This window comes from Sinocyclocheilus rhinocerous, unplaced genomic scaffold (assembly GCF_001515625.1).
Source record: "Sinocyclocheilus rhinocerous isolate Xijiao unplaced genomic scaffold, SAMN03320098_v1.1 scaffold552, whole genome shotgun sequence".
In the NCBI taxonomy this organism is placed as follows: Eukaryota; Metazoa; Chordata; class Actinopteri; order Cypriniformes; family Cyprinidae; genus Sinocyclocheilus; species Sinocyclocheilus rhinocerous.
In genome coordinates this window covers 623,568-646,459 of record NW_015625574.1, presented here as the reverse complement: position 1 = coordinate 646,459, position 22,892 = coordinate 623,568, and the positions used below count along the sequence as shown (strand labels likewise).

The following is a 22,892-nucleotide window of genomic DNA, read 5'->3' as shown; positions in this document are numbered from 1 at the left end:
ATATATATATATATATATATATATATATATATATATTAGGACTATCCATTGATTCAACATTTTACAAACAAAATTTATAAATTCAATATCAATATTTATGTACACTACCTGTCAAAGGTTTTTGAATAGTAAGTTTTTTAAAGAAGTCTCTTCTGCTCACCAAGCCTACATTTATTTGATCCAAAGTACAGCAAAACAGTAACATTTTGAAATATTCTTACTATTTCAAATAACTGTTTTCTATTTGAATATATTTTAAAATGTAATTTATTCCCTTGATTTCAAAGCATCATTACTCCATGTTACTGTTTTTGCTGTACTTTGAATCAAATAAATGCAGGCTTGGTGAGCAGAAGAGACTTCTTTAAAAACATTACAATCTTACTGTTTAAAAACTTTTGACTGGTAGTGTAGCCTCACTATTTTTAGTTTCTTGAAAATTGAAAAGAGGCAAGTTTAGAAAAACATACCTTGAAATTAAAACATGTTTAATTGCATTAATTTTCAATGCAAAACAAACAAACAAACAAAAATCATTAAAAAAACATTTTATTTATAAAAAAAATTGAAAAATGTTATTTGAGCTGGACTTGTTTTTAGATTCAGTTGTATATGTATTTATACAATTTATTAAAATGCTATAGAGTATTACTGGGAGACCATTTTGGGTACTCACATCGAAGGACATCTCTGCAAATCTGCCGAATATGTTGCTCAGACAGCTCTCTGCCCTGTGAAAATGCATGTCTTTGTTGGAACAAGAGTGTCTATTTAATTGTCTATGCAACATTTTATCCTTCATTGACTAGCTTATCTTATTGCAGAAGAAGGCTAAACAATATATTTATTTGGAAACACGATACTTACAGGTCGTCCTTCCGGTCCAGTTGTTCCCGGGGGGCCTATTTCTCCACTCAGTCCTCTGGGCCCCGAGGGTCCTGTCTGTCCTGTCTGTCCAGGGAGCCCCTGATGGCCGATCTGACCCCTCTGACCGGGCTCTCCTGATGTCCCTTTCTAACACGCACACAAATACAACTCAACACACTCACAGTACAGCTAATGGGAAATGTGGATTCAGATCAGAGATTCGCCCACCTCTCCTTTCTGGCCAGCTGGCCCGGGTAAACCCTGTTTATGAAGAGAGAAGTCAGATCTGCATTACAAAAGAGCTTCATAACAATAACACAACTATACTTTTTACAAGGCAACCGTATGATTTCGCAAAATGATATGCAATGCTAATTCTTCTTAGAACTGCCAGGAAATTGATTGATCAAACACCTAAAAAAAATCTGTAAAATGCTACAGATGCACTAGATAGTGATGCAAGGAAAAGTAAAGATTTTGAATACATTTGTTTATTAATTGTTCAGTCCATACGAACGAGTAATTTTAAATATACTGTTATTCGGTGATACTAGGAGTTTTTGTAGTATATCCACAAAAAGTGTATAGTATATTTTTGCTATATGTAGTTCCATATACCTGAGTAAAATATTGAGCAAAATATTGACCCACTGAATAAACAATGCTTTACGCTTACACTTCAAATGAACTACCATGCTGTATGCACTGTTATAAAAATACCTTGCCTTGCACTTACAATATGGCTATAAAGCACTGTTACTATCAAGAAGAACTCCACCACCTTGTGGTTGATTCTGTAATTTCAGATTCAGAAATTCATGCTACGTCTTACTATTAAAGCATTTATTTTTATTTATTTGATTTCTAATTCTTTAATGTGCAAAACTGAATAAACTGAAGGCTTTTTTTTTATAATACACACACACACATATATATGAAACTTACATGAACACCAGGTCGCCCAGAATCTCCCTTTTCACCTTTCATCCCCTGTTCAGTTGCATAAACATGTTTTAGTAAAACATACATATAAATATGTAGGTTCGGGGAAGTCGTGGCCTAATGGTTAGAGAGTCGGACTCGTAACCCAAAGGTTGCGGGTTCGAGTCTCGTACCGGCAGGGATTGTAGGTGGGGGGAGTGAATGTACAGCGCTCTCTCCCACCTTCAATACCACGACTGAGGTGCCCTTGAGCAAGCTTCCCGGGTGCCGCAGCAAAAAATGGCTGCCCACTGCTCCGGGTGTGTGTACACGGTGTGTGTGTCTTCACTGCTGTGTGTGTGCACTTCGGATGGGATAAATGCAGAGCACTAATTCCGAGTATGGGTCACCATACTTGGCCACATGTCACGTCACTTTCACTTTCTTTTCACTTTCAAACATCTTAAACATAAGCATGTTCAATAAAATCACTCATATTGCATGCAACATGGGCTACTTCTTGAGTACTTTTAGGTACCTGAAATCTTGGGAAATGAATTTCACAGCTAGTCTATTTTAGGTTGCATAAAAATCAATAACACTGACAGCCAATTGTTCACTGAATCCTAGTGCTAAAATAAATGTTAATCTTTCTTATCACAGATATCAGATAATTATATTATGATTATACAGCCCTATCAGATTGTTGAATTTTTCCCAAATTATGTGTTTCCCATTTTAATTCTTCTGGAATCTGTTTCTAATGTGTTAATTAAATTTTAATAACCAAACAGGATGACTAATCAACTGAATTCATAAAACAATTTAATTATTTATTACAATTTTAACCGTAATAGAGCCCTATAAAACACTAGTTCATATTGTTATTCAATTAATTCTACAGCCATATGTTTGATTTATTCTTCCAAATTTTGCCAAATTCCATGACGTTCCACATTTTCATGACTGGATAGCGTTTTCCACATGGAGGAAATCATAGGCCTCTACTACAGCGACACGAAGGCAAGGCTCCCAGAAGCAACATCTTAGACATAACATGTTATTCTAAGCATACAGTAATTAAATCTGACAAGTTTACATTTATGCATTTCAGCTGTGTTTTTATGGTACAAAGAAGAACTCACAAAATGGCCACATTTTCCATGGGAATACAAGCCAATGACATTTGAAAACATTTACTATGATCACATATAACAAAGAATGTATGATGGTTTTCTGGGCTTTTTATTCCATCTTAAGAGGAGACAGTGTTTCCCCCCAAATTCCTTATCCCTTTACATTTCTACCAAAATCTTAATCTTTAGCTCTAGCAATATTTCAGTAAACCACAACTCGCTGTAAACAACATATTTTAATTGGACAGTCCAGCAACTTATAAACATCAAGTTCATTATTACAGTAAATGGTTTACTTACATCTACTCCTCTTTCACCAGCTTCTCCTCTTTGACCCTGTAAAACATTTCACAGTATGGTTTGAAGAAAACAGTGAAGGAAAAAAAACCCTAAAGATTTATATATAATACAATAAATACAGTAGCAACAGAAATGTCATGAACTCTTTCTGCATAAATTTGACCTACTTTCTGATCAAATCTTTATCTAATTCCTAACTAGAAGAGAATCCAAAATACACAAATCTTTCTATTAAACCTGGACCTTAAAGACTGGTCCTCATCTCACAAGGTTTCCATCAAAGAGATTTCTGAGGACTACTCAATAAAGTTGCTGATGCACACCAGTAGGCCTGGGCGATAAAACGGTATCGATATTTATCGACGGTACACCTTCTTCGATAACGATATAAAAAATGTTCGATATGGCGCACGATATAGGCACGTGCTATAAGTGCTGCATAAGACAGCACACACATACACGAACATGAGTGCTGTGCCTGCCTGTGATGAGGAGATTGTGAATAAAAAATGAATATTAGTTAAATTTAAAAGAAACATTTGCATTTGAATGCAAAAATAGTACAATTGAATGAGTTTGATTTATATGAGTTAATTTAGACGTAATGCACGTTTTTTTTACAGACAGTTATTTCCGTTGTGAAATGGAAGTTAGCGTTGTTTAAGCCATTCACACAGAACGCATATTCAGCGCATTTTCTAGATGGACAAATATGACTGCTGCACTCACGTCACACAAGAGATGTAAAGAAAGCCATGCAAAGTTAAAACAGTTTAAACTTTTAGAAAACACGTCACGAATTTGTGGAGGTTTATTCCTTCTCTCATATGTTTTTAAATGCAATCTGCGTGATGGGTGATTCGGCTCTATGTATTAAGCAATGCATAAATACATGATGCTGTTTTGTTCATAATTGTTTATTCAATTTACGAAATTATATTTGATTTATATGAGTTAATTTAGACGTAATGCACGTTTTTATATTTGTTGTTTGTCTCAATAAATTAAGTTAATTTAAAAATACAGTGGCTAAATGTAAAAATTTTTTTCTATTGCTCTTTGTTTTAAAAAAGGTTATAAAAAATTTCAATAATTATCGATACCGAATGATATGAAACATTATATTGTTGATACATTTTTTAGCTATACCGCCCAGCCCTACACACCAGGCTGGAAAACTGTGTTTAACGAGTCTGGAATCCACTGACCAGATTGGAGAAAACTCAATACTACCAACAACAACAACAACAAAACGTCTCGGGTTACTTATGTAACCATGGTTCCCTGAACAGTCAATGAAGACGAAGAAGAGAATGATGTGTAGCTCCCGGCGCCTATTTATACTATAGTCGCACCGGTAGTGACGTCATGGCTGTCGCCGGCCAACGAGTTGGTGTTTTTTCAATGTATGCTTCAGACACGGGTCACGACGAGGCGTTCCCCCATAGCAACCCCTAGAGGACGCAGTTCGAAGTTCCCATGAAAGGGAATCACCTCTGACCTGGCGATCTATGTATCTGATCTTAATGTCTGTATTAGTGGTAATAAAATCTTGAATTAAAAACTGAAGTTGTTATTAGGACCACAAGCTCTCTCTCTCTCTATATATATATAAAGGCTACCATGAGAGTTTAGATTGAAGGTGCTTATTTCAAACCCTCTGAAACCACTCAAGCCTATATTTCAGTGTTCTTCCCCCACTTTTAAGCCCAAAAGACACTGAAACTCTGCTCCATGCATTCACCAAGCTCTTGCCTCTCCTAGCAATTCTTTACCTATTACCTATTCATCTGTAGGAAACCTACGCAGACATGGGGAGAACATGCAAACTCCACACAGAAACGCATCCTGGCTCAGCCAAGGACCTTCTTTCTGAAAGGCAACAGTACTACCCACAGAGCTACTGTGTTGACCCACTTTTTTTTTCTTTCTCAAAAATACTGAGACAAATTACTATGCTGACAATATAATTTGTAATAATAATAATAAAACATTGCATATGCTGCTAATACACAGCTTTCATTCTTTTTCTATCCTTTCACTATTATTCACTATCCCTTCATGTTCTAGCCTGCACTATTCTGAACGATGTGTGGACCTTTGTATTGCTAGAACATCTCTTGTTATTGCCTGCTTAAGATGATCACTTGTTGTACTCTTCATAAATTAGCCGCTATAGATAAAAGTGTCTGCAAAATGAATAAATGTGAAAGTATTGCATTTCCACTAGTGGTGTCAACCTGTACATATGATTTGTGTATAACTCTTAACTTGTCATAAATCACTGAATTAAATTGAAACTTGAAAACCTTCAAAGATGAAATGAGTTTCTATGAAGTCTATCACGTGTACAGTACCATGTGTTTATGCAGTTTCTGCTACTGTTTAACCATACTTCAGATTATTTTACAAAACTCTATACGGTCATTTTGAATGATAGATTCATAACAAAATTACCACTTCTAACACAGAGAGCAAACCAACAGTAATTAAGATTTATCTCTAAATTTAAAAACAGCTGTCAATAATTAATTTAGTTTCACTGAAAGCGGCCAAATGCTTGTAAACCACAAGCAACATTTTCATGAATGCTTTTTTTGTTTGCCATGGCAGAAACGATCATTACCTTGCTAAAGTTAATAGAGCTACACTTGGAAAATGTGCTCACCATAACGTGGGCTTTTACCACCAAAACTGACCAAAAATGCAATGTCAGAGTTTTCTTTCTCATTAAATCAGAAGAAATAAATGTAATTTGGATACAGTAACAAAATCATTTTCAGGAAGTTTAGTAAATGTATGAGACATCCAAACCCCAGATATAATATGTGACCCTGGACCACAAAACCAGTCGTAAGTCGCTCTGGTATACACTCTTAAAAATAGCGGTGCTTAAAAGGTTCTTCACAGCGATGCCATAGAAGAACCATTTTTGGTTCCACAAAGAACCATTCAGTCAAAGGTTCTTTAAAGAACCATCTCTTTCTTACCTTTTTATAATCTGAAGAACCTTCTTTCGCCACAAAGAACCTTTTGTGAAACAGAAAGGTTCTTCAGATGTTAAAGGTTCTTGATGGAACCATTTAGACAAAAAAAAGGTTATTCTATGGCATCGTGAAGCACCTTTATTTTTAAGAGTGTATTTGTAGCAATTCGCCAAAAATACATTGTATGGGTCAAAATTATCGATTTTTCTTTTATGCCAAAAAACATTAGGATATTAAGTAAAGATCATTTTCCATTTAAACATTTAGTAAATATATCAAAACTTAATTTCTGATTAGTAACATGTTGATAAGGACTTCATTTGGACAACTTTAAAGGTGATTTTCTCAATATTTAGATTTTTTCTTTGCACCCTCAGGTTCCAGATTTTCAAATAGTTGTATCTCAGGCAAATATTGTCCTATAACCTAACAAACCATATATCAATGGAAATGTATAAATCTCAATTTCAAAAAATTTACCTTTATGACTGGTTTTGTGGTCCAGGGTCACATATGATGAATCTTTTGGAGCTGTGATTAAAGGGGTCATATGATGTTGCTAAAAAGAACATTATTTTGCGCTGCACACATCTGAATATTTGGGTTGAACTGTTCTGGAACAGTGTTGTAAATACAACTTAACCACTGATTTCTAGTTGTGTCCTCTTTTGGAAGGCCAAACAAAGTAGTTTCGCTTTCACAACGAAACACACAGCGTCACACACGGCGGGAGTGAGGAACGGCCGGCGGCTAGAGTGAGCGGAGGCCGGCTTGAGTAAGCGGCGGCGGGCTTGCGGCAAACACATGTGACGACCCCGGGCTGGAATCCGCTTCGTCCATGGTGAAAGCCGATCCGGCGATCGTTTATGCACCAAGAGCTTGTAACACTCCAAAGAGAAAGGAAAAATTTAAATCGCCGTCATATGACCCCTTTAATAACTTACCTTCAGTCCAGGTGATCCTGGCATTCCTGGATGTCCAGGTTGGCCAGCTGCCCCAGGTTCTCCAGGCTTACCCTTGATCAAAAAAGAAGAAAAAAAAAAACACATACATTTGTAAAGATAATAACTCTTGCAGCCTATCATGCATGTTTCCTCTTCCTTCAACCATCTGATGATGTTTAATTTGCATAGGATTTTACCTCTAGCCCTGGAGGTCCTGGTTGACCGGCCTCTCCACTGTTCCCTTTAGTGCCCTAATAATGAAAATTTGAGTTTGAGTATTCAAGTTAGCAAGTAAGAATTTGTACATTCTCTGTTAAAACAGGAAGTCTGGATGGGACGTATCAAAGCCTTTTTCCATTTGCTAACTGCTAATGATAGGGAGAGAGACTTTCTCATTCTAGAGAGCATTTATTCGACTAAATACAAGGTGAGTACAAGCTTTTTTATTTCTGGCCTATGAAATATGAAATGTAGTTAAATGCAAAAAATGTATTTTGAAAACTCAATTATTGAGCTGAATAATGACAATATGAATACTGTCTTTTGACAGCTACTTTATAGCAGAATTTGAATGTGACTCTACTTACACATTTTCAAATCATAATCAAGGACCTCGTATTCTCATGCATTTGTGGGATTAGCAATTCCGACTGCAGATGACGATATAATATGTGAACCAGGTTAATTCTTTGATCACTGCACTGTCAATTTATGAGTCAAATCCATTTCACTGACAAGAGACGAGAGAGACATTCAAAGTGACTCTTCATATTGATGCATAAAACAGTATGACTGGCTCTGAGTCCATGGAAACTGAACAAATATTCAAACTGTAAACAGATTTCTCTTGATTTTTTGAGTATATTTAGAGGTTCCTCAAACAGATTTCACCAGTCTTAACTTCAAAGGTCTTGCTTACTTTATTTGTAAATGATCTTTTGAATTGTTCTGCTGGTTACTTAACCTTTTTTTTTTTTACTGAAACCGGAACTTAAAATAGATAAAAGCAGAACAGAATTTGTTCAATGATTTGGTCTTGACTAATGTGTTCCAGTTCTAGTTACATCAAGTTTGATGGCTTTAGTGGGGTTTGACCACTTCTCAGCTGGTCAAGCCATCTACAAACAGAAAAACTTCTTGGTCTGGTTTACGTGTTTTAATTATATTTTATCAGGGAAAAGTATTAAAAATATGTATACACTACCATTTAAAAGGTCAGTAAGATTTTTTAAACAAAAAAATATTACTTTTATGCAGCAAAGGTGCATTAATTTGATCCAAAGTGACATTTTTAATGTTACAAAAGACATTTCAAATAAAAGCTATTCTTTTCAACTTTCTGTTGAATAATCCTGAAAACAAAGTATGTCACGGTGTGGAAAGCGGGGCGTGGTTTAAAGGCCTCTGCAGACGGAGAAGGAGTGCTGGGGAGTTGATGGTTAAGGGAAACGCCTCTCGTTAATTGAATCTAACAGGTGTTCTCATTTTGCAGTGAGTCGAGAGACAGGATAAAAAGCAGGGCTTGGAGAGAGTGGGAGAGAGTGCCTGGGGAGCGTGCCATGCTGTCTCGTGCCCTGCCCGAAAAGAAACCACTGTTGGTTGCAACCGTTTCTTAGTTTGTTTGAGTGGAGGCTGAAAAGCCCTCGTACTTCTGTTTTGTTTTGATTTTGTTAAAGAGGTGTCAATAAAAAGGGTGCACTCGCGTGCACAAACTGATCTCAGACCCTGATTCCCTCATTTCTACACCGGGACGACAAGAGTTTGTCACACACGGTTTTCACAAAAAGCAGCAAATCAGCATATTAGAATGATTTCTAAAGGATCGTGTGACTGAAGGCTGGAGTAATGATGCTGAAAATCAACTTTCGTCATCACAGTAAGAAAAAAATAGTTATTTTAAATTGTAATAATATTTCACATTATTGTTTTACTGTGAAATAAATGCAGCCTTAATAAACAGAAGAAACTTCTTTAAAAAATATTGAAATTTTTAACTGACCCCAAACTGAGATAAAGGTTGACAGTTAAATCTCTCTTTGGAAGTCACTGAGAACATGAACTTTTCAGAATATTTAGTACACGACGTAACAGTGCACATATTTCTGCCTTCTGCTGTCATCGTTTTATGAAAAATGTCCATTTTGTCTCATAAAGTGGTCAATGAGTCATAAAGAATAGCGTTGTTGGCTAGCATTCTGAAGTCTGAAGGTAGCGGCACTAGAGATTTGAAATCTGGACATACTCTGTTGTCTCCTTCCTTGGACGCAATCTAAAAAACACGATTTGAAGCGGAACGAGTTTGAAGGCTTGTAACCATTTATAAGCTATGGCTTTTGTTCTGCACAATTACACATTACATGTAGCAATCCACATGCATGTCCACACAGATGATGAAAGGCGACTGAGAAAAACTGTGCAGACAGAACAAAGGGATTTCACCATCTGTCTTGCAATTGCTTTGAAAATCACTATAATAATGTAATAGAGACTCCAACTCAGTAATCAATACCTATAATGTTTTCCATATGAATTCAACATTACAAAGGAAATATTGCATTTAGAGGGCAAAAACATGAATTGCGACCTTAGGGCCAGGCTGTCCACTTGAACCAGGTATCCCAGGCAATCCAATCTCGCCCTGTAGAAAGACAGACACAGTCAAACTGATGTTCTGAACTTTAAAATGCAATCAAAGTTTACCAAATTTCGTGTGAGATTAATTCACGCATAAAAAAAATGTCTTTGTAATGTTTCATCAAAATGAAGTACATATTACTGCCTTAAGGGTATTTTTTTTTCTTTTTGAATAGTTTGTTTCACTTGGAAATACATAATGTACATTAGTACAATGGGATTTTGAATTCTGTTTCTGGTTGACTTTAAAGGAGACCTTTTTATAATATGTAATATAAGTCTCAGGTGTCCCCAGAATGTGTCTGTGAAGTTTCAGTTCAAAATACTCCACAGATAATTTAATAAATAATTTTGAAAATTCATTTTGAGTGGAAGCAGAAACAAGCTGTTTTCATGCATGTCTCTTTAAATGCAAATGAGCTGCTGCTCCCTGCCCCCTTTTCCAGAATAGGACTGTGCCTTTAGTTGCTTTCGCAACTCTGCTAAAAAACATCTGCTTGGTTTTGATTATCATGTCTATCATGCTGAAATCATGCGTTTTAAACCATATTAGTTTAAACTTTCTGAACTCACACATCCTAAGCACACGCACAGAAAGCGGCTGTCACGTGGCATGTGAGTACTAAACTAAGCTCTCTTTCATGTCTTATTGCGCTGTTGAACTGTCAAATAAACACACGTTTATGTTAAAAACACATGAGTCAGATTTACACAGTCAGTTATGTCTGTGAAGGTAAACAGCTAGGAAAGAAATTGCATGTTTATTTTAGATCTGTGTGGCAGCAGCGTAATATACAGTAAATAAATCAATAAATGCACTGCTCTCTTGTCTCCTCTGATGCTGGGACTCTAAATAGTGTTCTGTGCTCATCAGTGCAGCCATAGACAGAACAGTTAGCATGTTTTGCTCAGACTTTCGCCATGGCGTTAGAACTGGTACACCGTTGTCGCTTGTGAAAACACAATGGCGGCGCCGTGGGTAAAAACTTGCAGATAAATGGGTGGTAATATTATAATAAGATCCCCTTACCACTTCACGGGGAGAGCAAAATCGGATGTGTTTGTTTTCTCACAAGATTGCAGAGAAAGGCTTACAAAAAATAAATAAATACTGTGTTGTTCTTTTTCATGTTTTCTGGGTTGGTAGATGCACCGGGGACCCAATTATAGCACTTCAACACGGGAAAAAGTCAGATTTTAAAGATATGTCACCTTTAAATTGCATATACCATCTCCAATACATTAAATAAAACAAAGCTTTCGTCAGGTCAATCCAGAGCTTACATTGTTTTCACACAAAAGCTTGGTCTAAATGATTCCAAATCTCATCGACTCACAGCACTCACAAAACACAAAACGTTTCACATTGAGCCTCAAACTGGAGTATGTTTGTGTCATCAATGTGAGTCTCACTATGAGTAATAGCAGCAACTGTTTACCACTGTAGCTAAGTAACGACTCAGAAGAATACATTGCCCAAAGGTTTTTACTGCTATTTTGGTCCTTCTGTCTTATTGCTACCAAAACTTAAAGGGGTCATATGATGTTGCTAAAAAGAACATTGTTTTGTGTATTTGGTGTAATGAAATGTGTTTATGCGGATTAAGGTTAAAAAAACACATTATTTTCCACATACTGTACATTACTTCTTTCTTTGAGTGAACGTTTGGGCGGTGTTATGCAAATCTTCCCACACAGTGACGTAGACATGTGAGGGCGTGTTTGAACGAGGCGTTTTAGGAGGGCGTGGACCAGTACTTACTTTTATAAAGAATATCTCTTTGGGTTTGAGACTTTAGTCTTTGCAACTTTATGGATCTTATCTATTCACGAACAGCTTGTAACACTCCAAAGAGAAAGGAAAACTTGAAATCTCATCATATGACCCCTTTAACACACACACAGAGCAGCACCAACCAAAGGTACAGTATAGTTAAGGAACTAAAAATGTTTTACACATTTTATTGTTTGTTGATGGTTTCATTCACCATCTTGTCTGGTTTTCACTGAGCTTCTCTGTAAACATTATATGCAACTGAGCCTACATCACTAGGGATTGAACCTATAATCTTCACAATGCCTAAAACACTAAATATTACATTAGGTGCAGGCACACTAGCTTTGAGCATGCAAAGGCACTCTATAATGGATATCAGCAACTGGATATGATGAAAATACTCTAACAAATCACAAATTACAGGTAAATTCAAAATGTCAAATACAGTCCTTTCTCCTGTAACACTGTAAACCATGCAACTTTGAAGTCTGTATTAGGTGTAATGAGTCAAGAGGTCAATGTGACATTTACATTTTCTATTGCTAAAACATGTTTTCACCATATCATAGTACTGAGACTGCTCTCATTAGAGTTACAAATGACCTGCTCTTATCATCTGATCGTGGTTGTATCTCTCTATTAGCGGTATTGGATCTTAGTGCTGCGTTCGACACTATTGACGACAACATTCTTTTGAATAGACTAGAAAACTTTGTTGGCATTAATGGAAGTGCATTAGCATGGTTCAAATCGTACTTGTATGACCGCCATCAATTCGTAGCAGTGAATGAAGAGGTATCATATCGATCACAAGTGCAGTATGGAGTACCTCAAGGCTCAGTACTAGGGCCATTACTCTTCACGCTTTACATGTTACCCTATTATCAGGAAACACGGTGTTAGCTTCCACTGTTATGCTGATGATACTCAGCTCTAGATTTCTTTGCGGCCCGGCGAAACATACCAATTTGAAAAACTAGCGGAATGCATAGTCGATATAAAAAAAAACTGGATGACGAGTAATTTCTTACTGCTAAATTCTGAAAAAACAGAGGTGTTAATTATAGGACCTAAAAACTCTGCATATAATAACCTAGAACACTCCCTAAGACTTGATGGCTGCTCTGTCAATTCTTCGTCATCAGTTAGGAACCTAGGTGTGCTATTTGATAGCAATCTTTCGTTAGAAAGCCACGTTTCTAGCATTTGTAAAACTGCATTTTTCCATCTCAAAAATATATCTAAATTACGACCTATTCTCTCAATGTCAAATGCAGAAATGTTAATCCATGCGTTTATAACCTCAAGGTTAGATTATTGTAATGCTTTATTGGGTGGTTGTTCTGCACGCTTAATAAACAAACTCCAGCTGGTCCAAAATGCAGCAGCTAGAGTTCTTACTAGAACCAGGAAGTATGACCATATTAGCCCGGTTCTGTCAACACTGCACTGGCTACCTATTAAACATCGTATAGATTTTAAAATCTTGCTAATTACTTATAAAGCCCTGAATGGTTTAGCACCTCAGTATTTGAACGAGCTCTTGTTACATTATAGTCCTCCACGTCCGCTGCGTTCTCAAAACTCTGGCCATTTGATAATACCTAGAATATCAAAATCAACTGCGGGCGGCAGATCCTTTTCCTATTTAGCGCCCAAACTCTGGAATAACCTACCTAACATTGTTCGGGAGGCAGACACACTCTGTCAGTTTAAATCTAGATTAAAGACCCATCTCTTCAACCTGGCTTACACATAACACACTAATACGCTTCTAATATTCAAATCCGTTAAAGGATTTTTAGGCTGCATTAATTAGGTCAACCGGAACCGGGAACACTTCCCATAACACCCGATGTACTTGCTACATCGTTAGAAGAATGGCATCTACGCTAATATTAGTCTGTTTCTCTCTTATTCCGAGGTCACCGCTGCCACCAGATCCAGTCTGTATCCAGATCAGATGGTCACTGCAGTCACCCGGATCCAGTACATATTCAGACCAGATGGTGGATCAGCACCTAGAAAGGACCTCTACAGCCCTGAAAGACAGCGGAGACCAGGACAACTAGATGAGCCCCAGATACAGATCCCCAGTAAAGACCTTGTCTCAGACGACCACCGGGACAAGACCACAGGAACCAGATGATTCCTCTGCACAATGTGACTTTGCTAGCCTGAAATTGAACTGCTGGTTTTGTCTGGTCAGAGGAGAACTGGCCCCCCGACTGAGCCTGGTTTCTCCCAAGGTTTTTTCTCCATTCTGTCACCGATGGAGTTTTGGTTCCTTGCCGCTGTCGCCTCTGGCTTGCTTAGTTGGGGACACTTCATTTCCAGCGATATCGTCGCCTTGATTGCACAGATACTATTTAAACTGAACTGAGCTGGATGATGACATCACTGAATTCAATGATGAACTGCCTTTAACTGAAAATTGAGTGTTTACTATTATCATTTTGCATTTTTGACACAATATTTTCCTAATTAATGCTGTACAGTTGCTTTGACACAATCTGTATTGTTAAAAGCGCTATATAAATAAAGGTGACTTGACTTGACTTGACCATACTGTATGAATTCACAGGTCAGAGCTCAGTGAAAAACAAAACTTCTTCACATGTGCTTGTGTTTCCTCTCTCCTATGTTTGCATGCCTGCGAATGGAAGTGATTTGTGCAACAATGGAATTCAGTGCCACCACAGTCTTAGCTTTCTTGCTTCTTGTCCACTTTTAATAGTCTACAGCATTTGTACAACAGATCATGCAATTTATTTTTTCGAGCAATTGGGGGTTCGCTGCCTTGCTCAAGGGAACCTCAGTCATGGGTACTGAGGGTGGAAGACAGCACTGTTCATACACTCCCCCACCTACATTTCTTGTTGGTACTGAGTATTGAACCCACGACCTATGGGTCACAAGTCAGACTCTCTAACTATTAGGCCACAACTGCCCCAAAATCACTGAACATATCAGATGCATCATGAAAATTCATTCACTTTTGTATCATGACTTTTCAAGTGCTTACTATATATTTTTAGATTTACTTACAGGGTCTCCAGGTGTACCTTTGGCTCCTTTTGGTCCTGGCAAGCCAGCTTCACCCTTTAAAAAAAACAACAAACGTAAATTTTCAATATATTAAGGGTAGCTAAATTTATGAGAGTGAAACTTATAAACTATAGAATGAATGCAGCTCAATAAGTTTTGTAAAAGAGCATGATGCATAACCTCTAAACAACAGCAAATAAGAAACTAATTGTCCACATGAAAAGAAAAAAACCCCACCTTCATTCCCCTCTGACCATCATTTCCAGGTATACCAGGTATGCCCTGAAAAAAAGAAAGAATTTAAAAAAAAAACATTTTTATTTGTTTAACATTGAGCACATTCAAGCAATCAGAAAAAGCTGAAAAAAAGAAAGAATTTAAAAAAAAAACATTTTTATTTGTTTAACATTGAGCACATTCAAGCAATCAGGGAAAAAAAAAAAAAGATTATAACATTCATTAATGATTTTAGTTTTTCCACAAATTACACAAATGAGTGCATTTGAGAACACTGTTAGGATCTGAGGTACACAGTGAGCACAGTGCTTTGTAAGGACACCAGTGGGTTTTCTTGGCTTCTGATGAAGCTAACATGCATGGGAAGTCTGGATTAATCACATATGAAATGCGTCCCTCCTGGCATCTTGAAGCTTTGTCAGCCAGAGAGAATAATAGTTTTAACAGGATGTTGTTAAATTCGGATACTACTGTAATATAGGGACCAGCTCCACCGGAGATAACAACAGGTCAGAAAACCTACACAATTTGTAGGAGGAAAAGGTTTTAAATCTCAAGGTACTGTAACACTACCTTTCCTGTTAAAATAATTAAAGGACTAGTATTTAATATCAGCATTATTGTTTAAAAAAATAGCTGACCTAGCTATATAGTGAAAATCAAGTTTTTTGTTTTTACATGGTTTACATATTCTGTCTGGTGTTTTTAATATGCTTAAAGACAAACTATGTGCAAATTCATCAGTCACCACCATTGCTGAGCATTTTCTCCACGGCATTTTCCACTTTCTCCTTCTCCTGGTGTACCAAACAGTCTAAAAAATGCAGTTTAAAACCATCCGTTTCCTACCGTCACAAACATTGGTGGGGCTTTTCATATCTGGTCAAAGGTTTCTATTTGCAATGTGTCTTTGCAGAGCTGAGTAATGCAGCTAATCAAATACATATTTTGTGGATTTCATGAACACAATGGGCAATCAGAGGTGTTTAAGTTAGAATCCACTCACTGCTCAAACAGCAGAGTTTTTTAATAGTATAATCGGTTCTGAGCTCTACACACTTGTGAATCCTCTCATTATAAGAAAAAAAATGCATATGTGATGTGAATAAGAGATTCCTCGTGCAGTGTAGAGCTTGACTGATTATAATGGAACTCTGTGAGATTGCGATGAATTAAGACGAGTGACAGCTTTTCAGTGATTAAAAGGGTAGCGCTCTTTGTGTGCTTTCTAAACTATAATCCATTCAGAATTGTAATACATTCATTCACAGATTCATTGTCGAAACTGCAAGGAATAACATAGCAGCAACCATTAATCCAAGATTGTGTGCCATTGTGTAGAGTTTACTCCTCAGTTAACTGAGTGAAAGTGGAGCAGGTCTGAGCTGGGGTGATTGAGTGGAGGCGGGGACTAATTCGCATATTAATGGTTTCTTGTATACTAACTGAGTTGAGTTACATTTAAACCATTTTAAGACATTTCATGACCAAAAACTTTTAAATGTCATTTTGAATGTCAAAGATGAGATTAAAGTGGTAAAATTTATGAACACAGGGGGAATAAATTAATAATTTAATGTGCAAAATATTGTAGCATTTGTTGAATAACTGGGTGATAATCTTTGGGTTGGTAATTGCTAAGGTAACCATTAGGTTATGCTAACCATTAACTCAATTTTTGAATAGTTTTTATTGTGCAGATTGTGTGCAGTACACAAACCGTATTGTTAAAAGCGCTATATAAATAAAGGTGACTTGACTTGACAATCTGTCTCGTTTTATTAGGGGTCCTTGTTAAGGCAAGCACTACTAGGGTTACGGATTTCAAGCAGTGTTTCCCAACCCCATTTCTGAACACACACCATCAGTACACATTTTTGAACTCTTCCAAATAAAACACACTTGATTCAACTCATTAGCCTTATAGTAAAGACTCCAAGACGAGTAAGTGATCTTAAAGATTCCTAAATGCATCTACTTCCGGAAGGCCAAATAAAGTGCTTTTGCTTTCGCCTAGAAACACACAGCGTCTCCCTGACATGGCTGCTTCAACACTAACTGCGGTTACTGAAACCACGCCTTCTTTCTTTGCATGCACATTTGGGCGGCATTATGCAAATATTTCCACATAGTGATGTAGATATGTGGGGGTGTGTTAGAACGAGCCGTTTTAGGGGGGCGTGGCAGAGTCTTAACTTTGATAAAGAATATCTCTTTGGTTTTGAGACTTTAGTCTTTGCAACTTCAGGGATCTTATCTATGCACAGTCAGCTTGTAACACTCCAAAGAGAAAGGAAAACTTGAAATCGCATCATATGACCCCTTTAAATGTCATTATTAATGGTTAATGGCTTTATATTAATGGTTTATCACCTTTAAACAATAGGTGGTGCTGTCACCAAATTGATGTGGTGTGGTCAGTGTGAGGTGACAATGACACACATAAAGTTTGGTGTCAGTATGTTAAAGCTTTGCAGAGAGACAGCTTCAGAAGCGGTTTGGCATCATGACATCATGAATTTGTTGAGACGGTAAATGAAAATGGTTTCATCTATAAACTTGAATTCCATGTGTGTTTGTTTGTTTTTTGTTTTTGCCAGCATGGTCTGAAGATGATCTGAGCCAAATTTGGTGAAAATCGTACCAACTATGTAGTTTGAAAAAGTAGGTGTTCAACATAAATCAAAATGACAGATGGGAAGTTCAGCCAGTTATGACATAATTAGTATTGATGTTCTCGGCATGATCCAAGGAATCTATCAAGATAAGTCTCATGACAATAGGCAAAATTAATCAAAAGTTATTAGCGTGTTTTGACATTTTGTTACAATTTTTGACCACAAGGAAGCGCTGCCACTAAACTTTTTGAGTATCTTCAAGGCATGGTCCCAAAGACCCATACCAAGTTTTGGAATGATACACCAATGCATTCGTTATATATAGTATTTCTTTGTCAAAATTCTAATTATTGGATGCCCAAAATGGCTGACATGGTAACACTGGGTACCATTCAAGTTGGCATGCTGCTCCGAATGTAAAGAGACCAGTCTTGTGATTTTTGGCCAAAACATTCAGAAGGTTTTAGCACAAATAGAAATTTTTCATATCACCTGACCACTATTTGTTTGAAGGTTTGACTGATCAACTTGATTTCCTTGTTTTTCCCCCCCGGCCACCCTCTTTTGAGCCAGTGCCCCCGACTGGCCCCTCCATTTAAAATGTTCTAGACACGCCCCTGGTTGCCAGGAGCTGAGTTGAAAGTGGGGGGACTTTTTTTTTCTTTGCCTAGAAAGCAACCACCCAGGGCACCTTATACACCACATAGCAATGCTCAGGCAACCACCCAGTACATCCTAGCATCATATGAGCAAGTTATGCTGACAGATTTATGCTATAACACTATACTAGAAATGTTATAGTGCAAGTGGCACAGCCAATAAAATAGTGTTTAAACAAACTATCGTTCTGTGATCACGGACAAGCCCCCAATTGACACAGGTGAGTGACCTCAGGACATTCCCGAGATACAACTATGTTCCCATATCATTTTGCAACACACAAAATTGGCCTATTTCCCGTGGAAAGCGTGTTTACATTATGTTTTACTGGCTAGGTCTCCATAAAAAAAAAGAACAAAAACAGTATATTAAATTGTATCTCAAAATCTGAAATACAGTCCATTGCACAGATTGATGGCTGTGTTTGCTGCTTTTAGAAACCGTAACATTTTAGATCTTTGGAAAGTTAAGGTTAACTGCAGAACATGCCAAGACGTGCCAAGATTGTCATTGTCATTTTATCATTTTAAAGCATCTCTGTGGTCATGCACATTTCCTCTTTCAATGCTTCCTCTTGATGATGTATGTGTGCTCCCATGTAATCTGCAAAAAACATTTGCTTCACTTCAGAGTTTTCCAGGAGTTTAATCTCTGCTTTCTATTTTTGTATCAGTGCAAAACACAGCAACCAACAATGAGCCTTTTAAAAAATACTCAGGACAGTAGACAAGCAAACTTTGTCAGCAATGTATTATTATGTATTTACTATATGTATTTACTATGCTACTTGTTGCAGGAAGTGTGTTTTACTGCGATGAAGCACAAATAAATTATAAAATATAATTCTCATATATCATAATGACCATATGCAATGATATGACATGACGTGACATGCAAATGGCTAGTTAATATGAAATACCTTTAAATGTGACATAAATAATAATAATAAAATCAATAAATAAAGTATGTTTTGCTAATCAGTTCATAAAGGTGTTACGTGTCAACTATACCCAAATATTTAAAACGGTTACTGTTCTAATGACCAACTGGATGATTTGATAAATATCAGTTTCCCCCAACACTTTTAAAACCAGTGTTTGTTCTGATTATGCACATCTCTCTCTTTATATCAGTGCTGTAGATCTCTAAGAAACAGCTGCCTTGATTTCATCTGCCAGGGTTCGGCAGTTCCCTCTGAACATAGTCTTACTGAAGCGAAAGAAGTAAACAAATGGTCTCCTGAAGACGAAGAAGATGACATGCTCTTCCAGTGCCCTTTTATACTATGATCGCACCAGTGGTGATGTCATAGGCAGTCGCCCGCCAATGTTATTGTCATGTTTAGATGTGCTTCAGACACATTGATGTCATTCCCCATAGTGACCACTAGAGGACGCAGTGTGAGTTCCCTTGAAAGGGAACTGAGAAACAGCGGTCTTGATTTCATCTGCCAGGATTCGGCAGTGGACTCTGAACATAGTCTTACTGAAGCAAAAGAAGAATCAATGCATAAATGTTTTAGACAACTATTGCCAAGTACAATGTTTAGATGTCAGTACCGCAAATGTTGATGCTGTAAATTGTTATTAGCAGGCACTTCTTGAGCAAGTCCTCGAACATTACCCACATAGGAAAAATATAACATACAGTACAGTGGCTCAAAAACATATTTGGACATTAAGACACTGTTAAATATATATATGAACGCCATTGCATTAAAAAAAGTGCCATATATTTGTTAACCTAGGAAAACAACATTTTCTAAATCTTTTCAAAGTTTCAAAGTAGGTTTTAATATTTGAAAACTTCAGAAGTTAGTGGAACATGCATAGTTAACATGATAAACTACACCTGTGGTTACCCTATAGGACACTTTTGTGAACTTGAAGGCAACGGACTTCATACTGCCACTAAAATCACACTAACACCACATGGTTAAAAGTCATTGCAAAAAAGCCTCAGAAAAGTAAAGCTATTTCAAAAGAGAAGCTGTAGCGTCACTCAATCCTCTACATCTATGAGTAAATCACTAAATGTAGTAAAAAAATAGACTAGACTAAACATTATCTGCATTTTTAGAGTTCAGTCGGCAGTGATTGAGTTAGTGACTAAGAATCAGTTTAGCACAGATAAATAGTGGTTTCCAACCACGTTCCTTGACACCTGATTCCTACACACTTGATTCAGGTCAGCAGATTATTAATAGAGACGTAAAGACCTGAAATGGGTGTATTAAGCCTTCTACACACTGCACGATTTTAGCAATCCTAGAAGATCAATACAGATCACACTGTGCGACATGGATCTAATAAACTTGGGTACGACATGTATGTAGACTGTACGATGATGACATCTATTGACTCGTAGGCTATTTTTTGTCTTGGGCTTAAGACAAAGGACACATGGAACATGTGCAGTATTGTGGGGCTCCAGGAACAGGGTTTGGGAATCACTGCACTTGAACACTGACTGAGACAGGAAAGACTGAGTTAGCTCTTTTATGGAGGCGTGGAAAGATCCATTCTAAATGTAAATATGTGTTTGTGTTTTCCCTCTCCGTCTTGACAACACACTATTCCCACTGATATCAACGGATTTTCACAGTTCTCTCACGCTTCATGTGCTTGACTCACCGTCGCTTAGCTGAGAGCATGTTTTCAGTTTTTTTCTCTCACACACATGCGAAGAGACAGGAAACAAAAGATTCTTACATTCTTGTTTATTCCTGTAAAATGACTGAATGTGTTTGGAATTACTCATTATTTTAGTCTGTCATTTACGCCTTAAAGGGGTTCCAAAGAGAAAGGAAAATTTGAAATCGCATCATATGAGCCCTTTAACTAAGCAGAAATTTCAGACCTCTTTTCTTTCAGAAATGTGTGGTGCTAATACACAAACACTTGCCTATCACAGTCCACCTTTTAATTTCTGCAAATCAGTTCAAACAAAAGCAGAGAAATAGATTGATATTTATGAACCCAGCAATTCAGTGTATTTTTTTATTATTACACTAAATAACCATTAACGTTTTAAGCACTACCACCAGCCCGTCATTCGTTTATTGTTTCTTTTTTTTGTATGCTTGATATCATATGTTTGATCATTTGTCTCCGAATGCAATGACATTTATCTAATTTAAGTAAATGTTTAAATGTCCAGTAACAATTTCCAATAAGGTTCAGGTCGGTAATACAAGGTATCATGAACCAACAATAAGTTTTACCAATTGCTCAGACACTTCTTGGGGCCATTGCATGTTTATGATTTTTTTTTATACACAGACTAATGGTAGTAATAATTTAAATAGCCTCCTGAGCAGTTGAATATGAAAGTAACAGTTGGTCCAGTGGTTTATGAATAAACAGCAAAATAAACAATGTTTTACAATTGTAGCATATCCAAAAAAGCCACCTTGGTGCATTTTCCACGATAAGCGGAAACAGATGTGTGGTCTGAGTTTGCTCTGCAGGGACCAGTAAAAGAACATGGAAACTTGTAGCAAAAAGTGCCTTCCATTTCTTTGAGGACATAAATTCTCACCTCACTGAAAATGACCTTGAAAAAGAATAGAACAAGAGGTGAAAACTAAACTTGGCTAACATGCAGTGTGATCACTGAGTGTTTAATGTGTGTGTGAGTGTGTATGTGTGTATATATATATAAAGTGCTCACTAACAGATTTAGACAGATTTGTGAACAATATTTGAGAGAAATAGGACTTTTGTGTACATAGAAAAAGTCTTAGATCTTTGAGTTCAGCTCATGAAAAATGGGGGCAAAAACAAAAGTGTTGCGTTTATAATTTTGTTCAGTGTATATATATAAATGGCTGTATATCAGTGCGGCTGTGATTCAGCCGTAGGTAATCACAGCGTGCCGATATACCTCACGGCTACGAGTGAAATTACTGTAAAATTGCTAGCCATATTTCTATACTTCTGTAATGCCAATATAGCAATAAATAAACTGAATCTCAATTCATTTAACTTAATTAACTTTTTAACTTACTTAATCAGAATAGAATCACACTAGCTACTGTAGTTTCAGTAGTGGCCAAAAGTAATGGCTGTCAGTGGCTGGTCAGTTTTTTAGGAAAACTGACATCTTAGCCCTTTATTCAGACATATTAAAAATGCATTAAAGTTTGTAAGCATATCGCATAGTTGTGCTTGGAGTGTAAAACTATATGTAAATGCTCCACATTTCAATTGTTTCATTTGTGATGATGCAAAAGCTGATATACAAAGCTTGTACTCATTATTCCAAAGCTTTAATTCAGTCAGCCAATGCGGGAATTGTTAGCTATATTATTAAACATTATCATGTGGGTGTTTGTGAAAATGGCCAAGAGGAAGGAGCTGTCTTCTGCAGCCAAGGAGAATATTATCAAAATGGCTAAATCTGGTCAGTTTATTTAGGATATCGCTTGTTTGCTGGTCGTGATGTCCACAGAATTATTGCAAAGCACCGTTAGACAGGTACCGTGCAGAAGCACTGGTCCAAAGGAGACTAGTGAATGCTGTCAGCAGTTGTCAAGAATCGTCTCAGTTACATATGTAACCCTCGTTCCCTGAAGGAGGGAACGGAGACGTCACGTCGGTGACCGACGAATTGGAATTGGGATCTCGCTTAGAGAGACCAATCCACTTCGAGTGTAAACTAAACGAGCCAGTGCACATTGGCATGCGATGATTGCATCCAGCTGCCGCTGATCACAGCGTGAGCATAAAAAGGCAGCCGGTGCAACGCATACCAGGTTTTCG

General features: G+C 37.1%; 1 protein-coding gene across 1 annotated transcript in view; it reads right to left on the bottom strand.

Moving 5' to 3' along the window:
- Positions 1-22,892, bottom strand: part of LOC107751240 (collagen alpha-1(XXI) chain-like) — a 48,383-nt gene that overhangs the window by 18,384 nt on the left and 7,107 nt on the right. Inside the window, exons 8-17 of the mRNA XM_016566914.1 lie at positions 14,852-14,896; positions 14,615-14,668; positions 9,740-9,793; positions 7,353-7,406; positions 7,156-7,227; positions 3,225-3,260; positions 1,813-1,857; positions 1,096-1,128; positions 868-1,014; positions 677-731 (exon numbers count right to left, since the gene is read on the bottom strand). Of these exons, the coding sequence (XP_016422400.1) occupies positions 677-731; positions 868-1,014; positions 1,096-1,128; positions 1,813-1,857; positions 3,225-3,260; positions 7,156-7,227; positions 7,353-7,406; positions 9,740-9,793; positions 14,615-14,668; positions 14,852-14,896 (595 nt within the window). The remainder of the gene's footprint in view (positions 1-676; positions 732-867; positions 1,015-1,095; positions 1,129-1,812; positions 1,858-3,224; positions 3,261-7,155; positions 7,228-7,352; positions 7,407-9,739; positions 9,794-14,614; positions 14,669-14,851; positions 14,897-22,892) is intronic.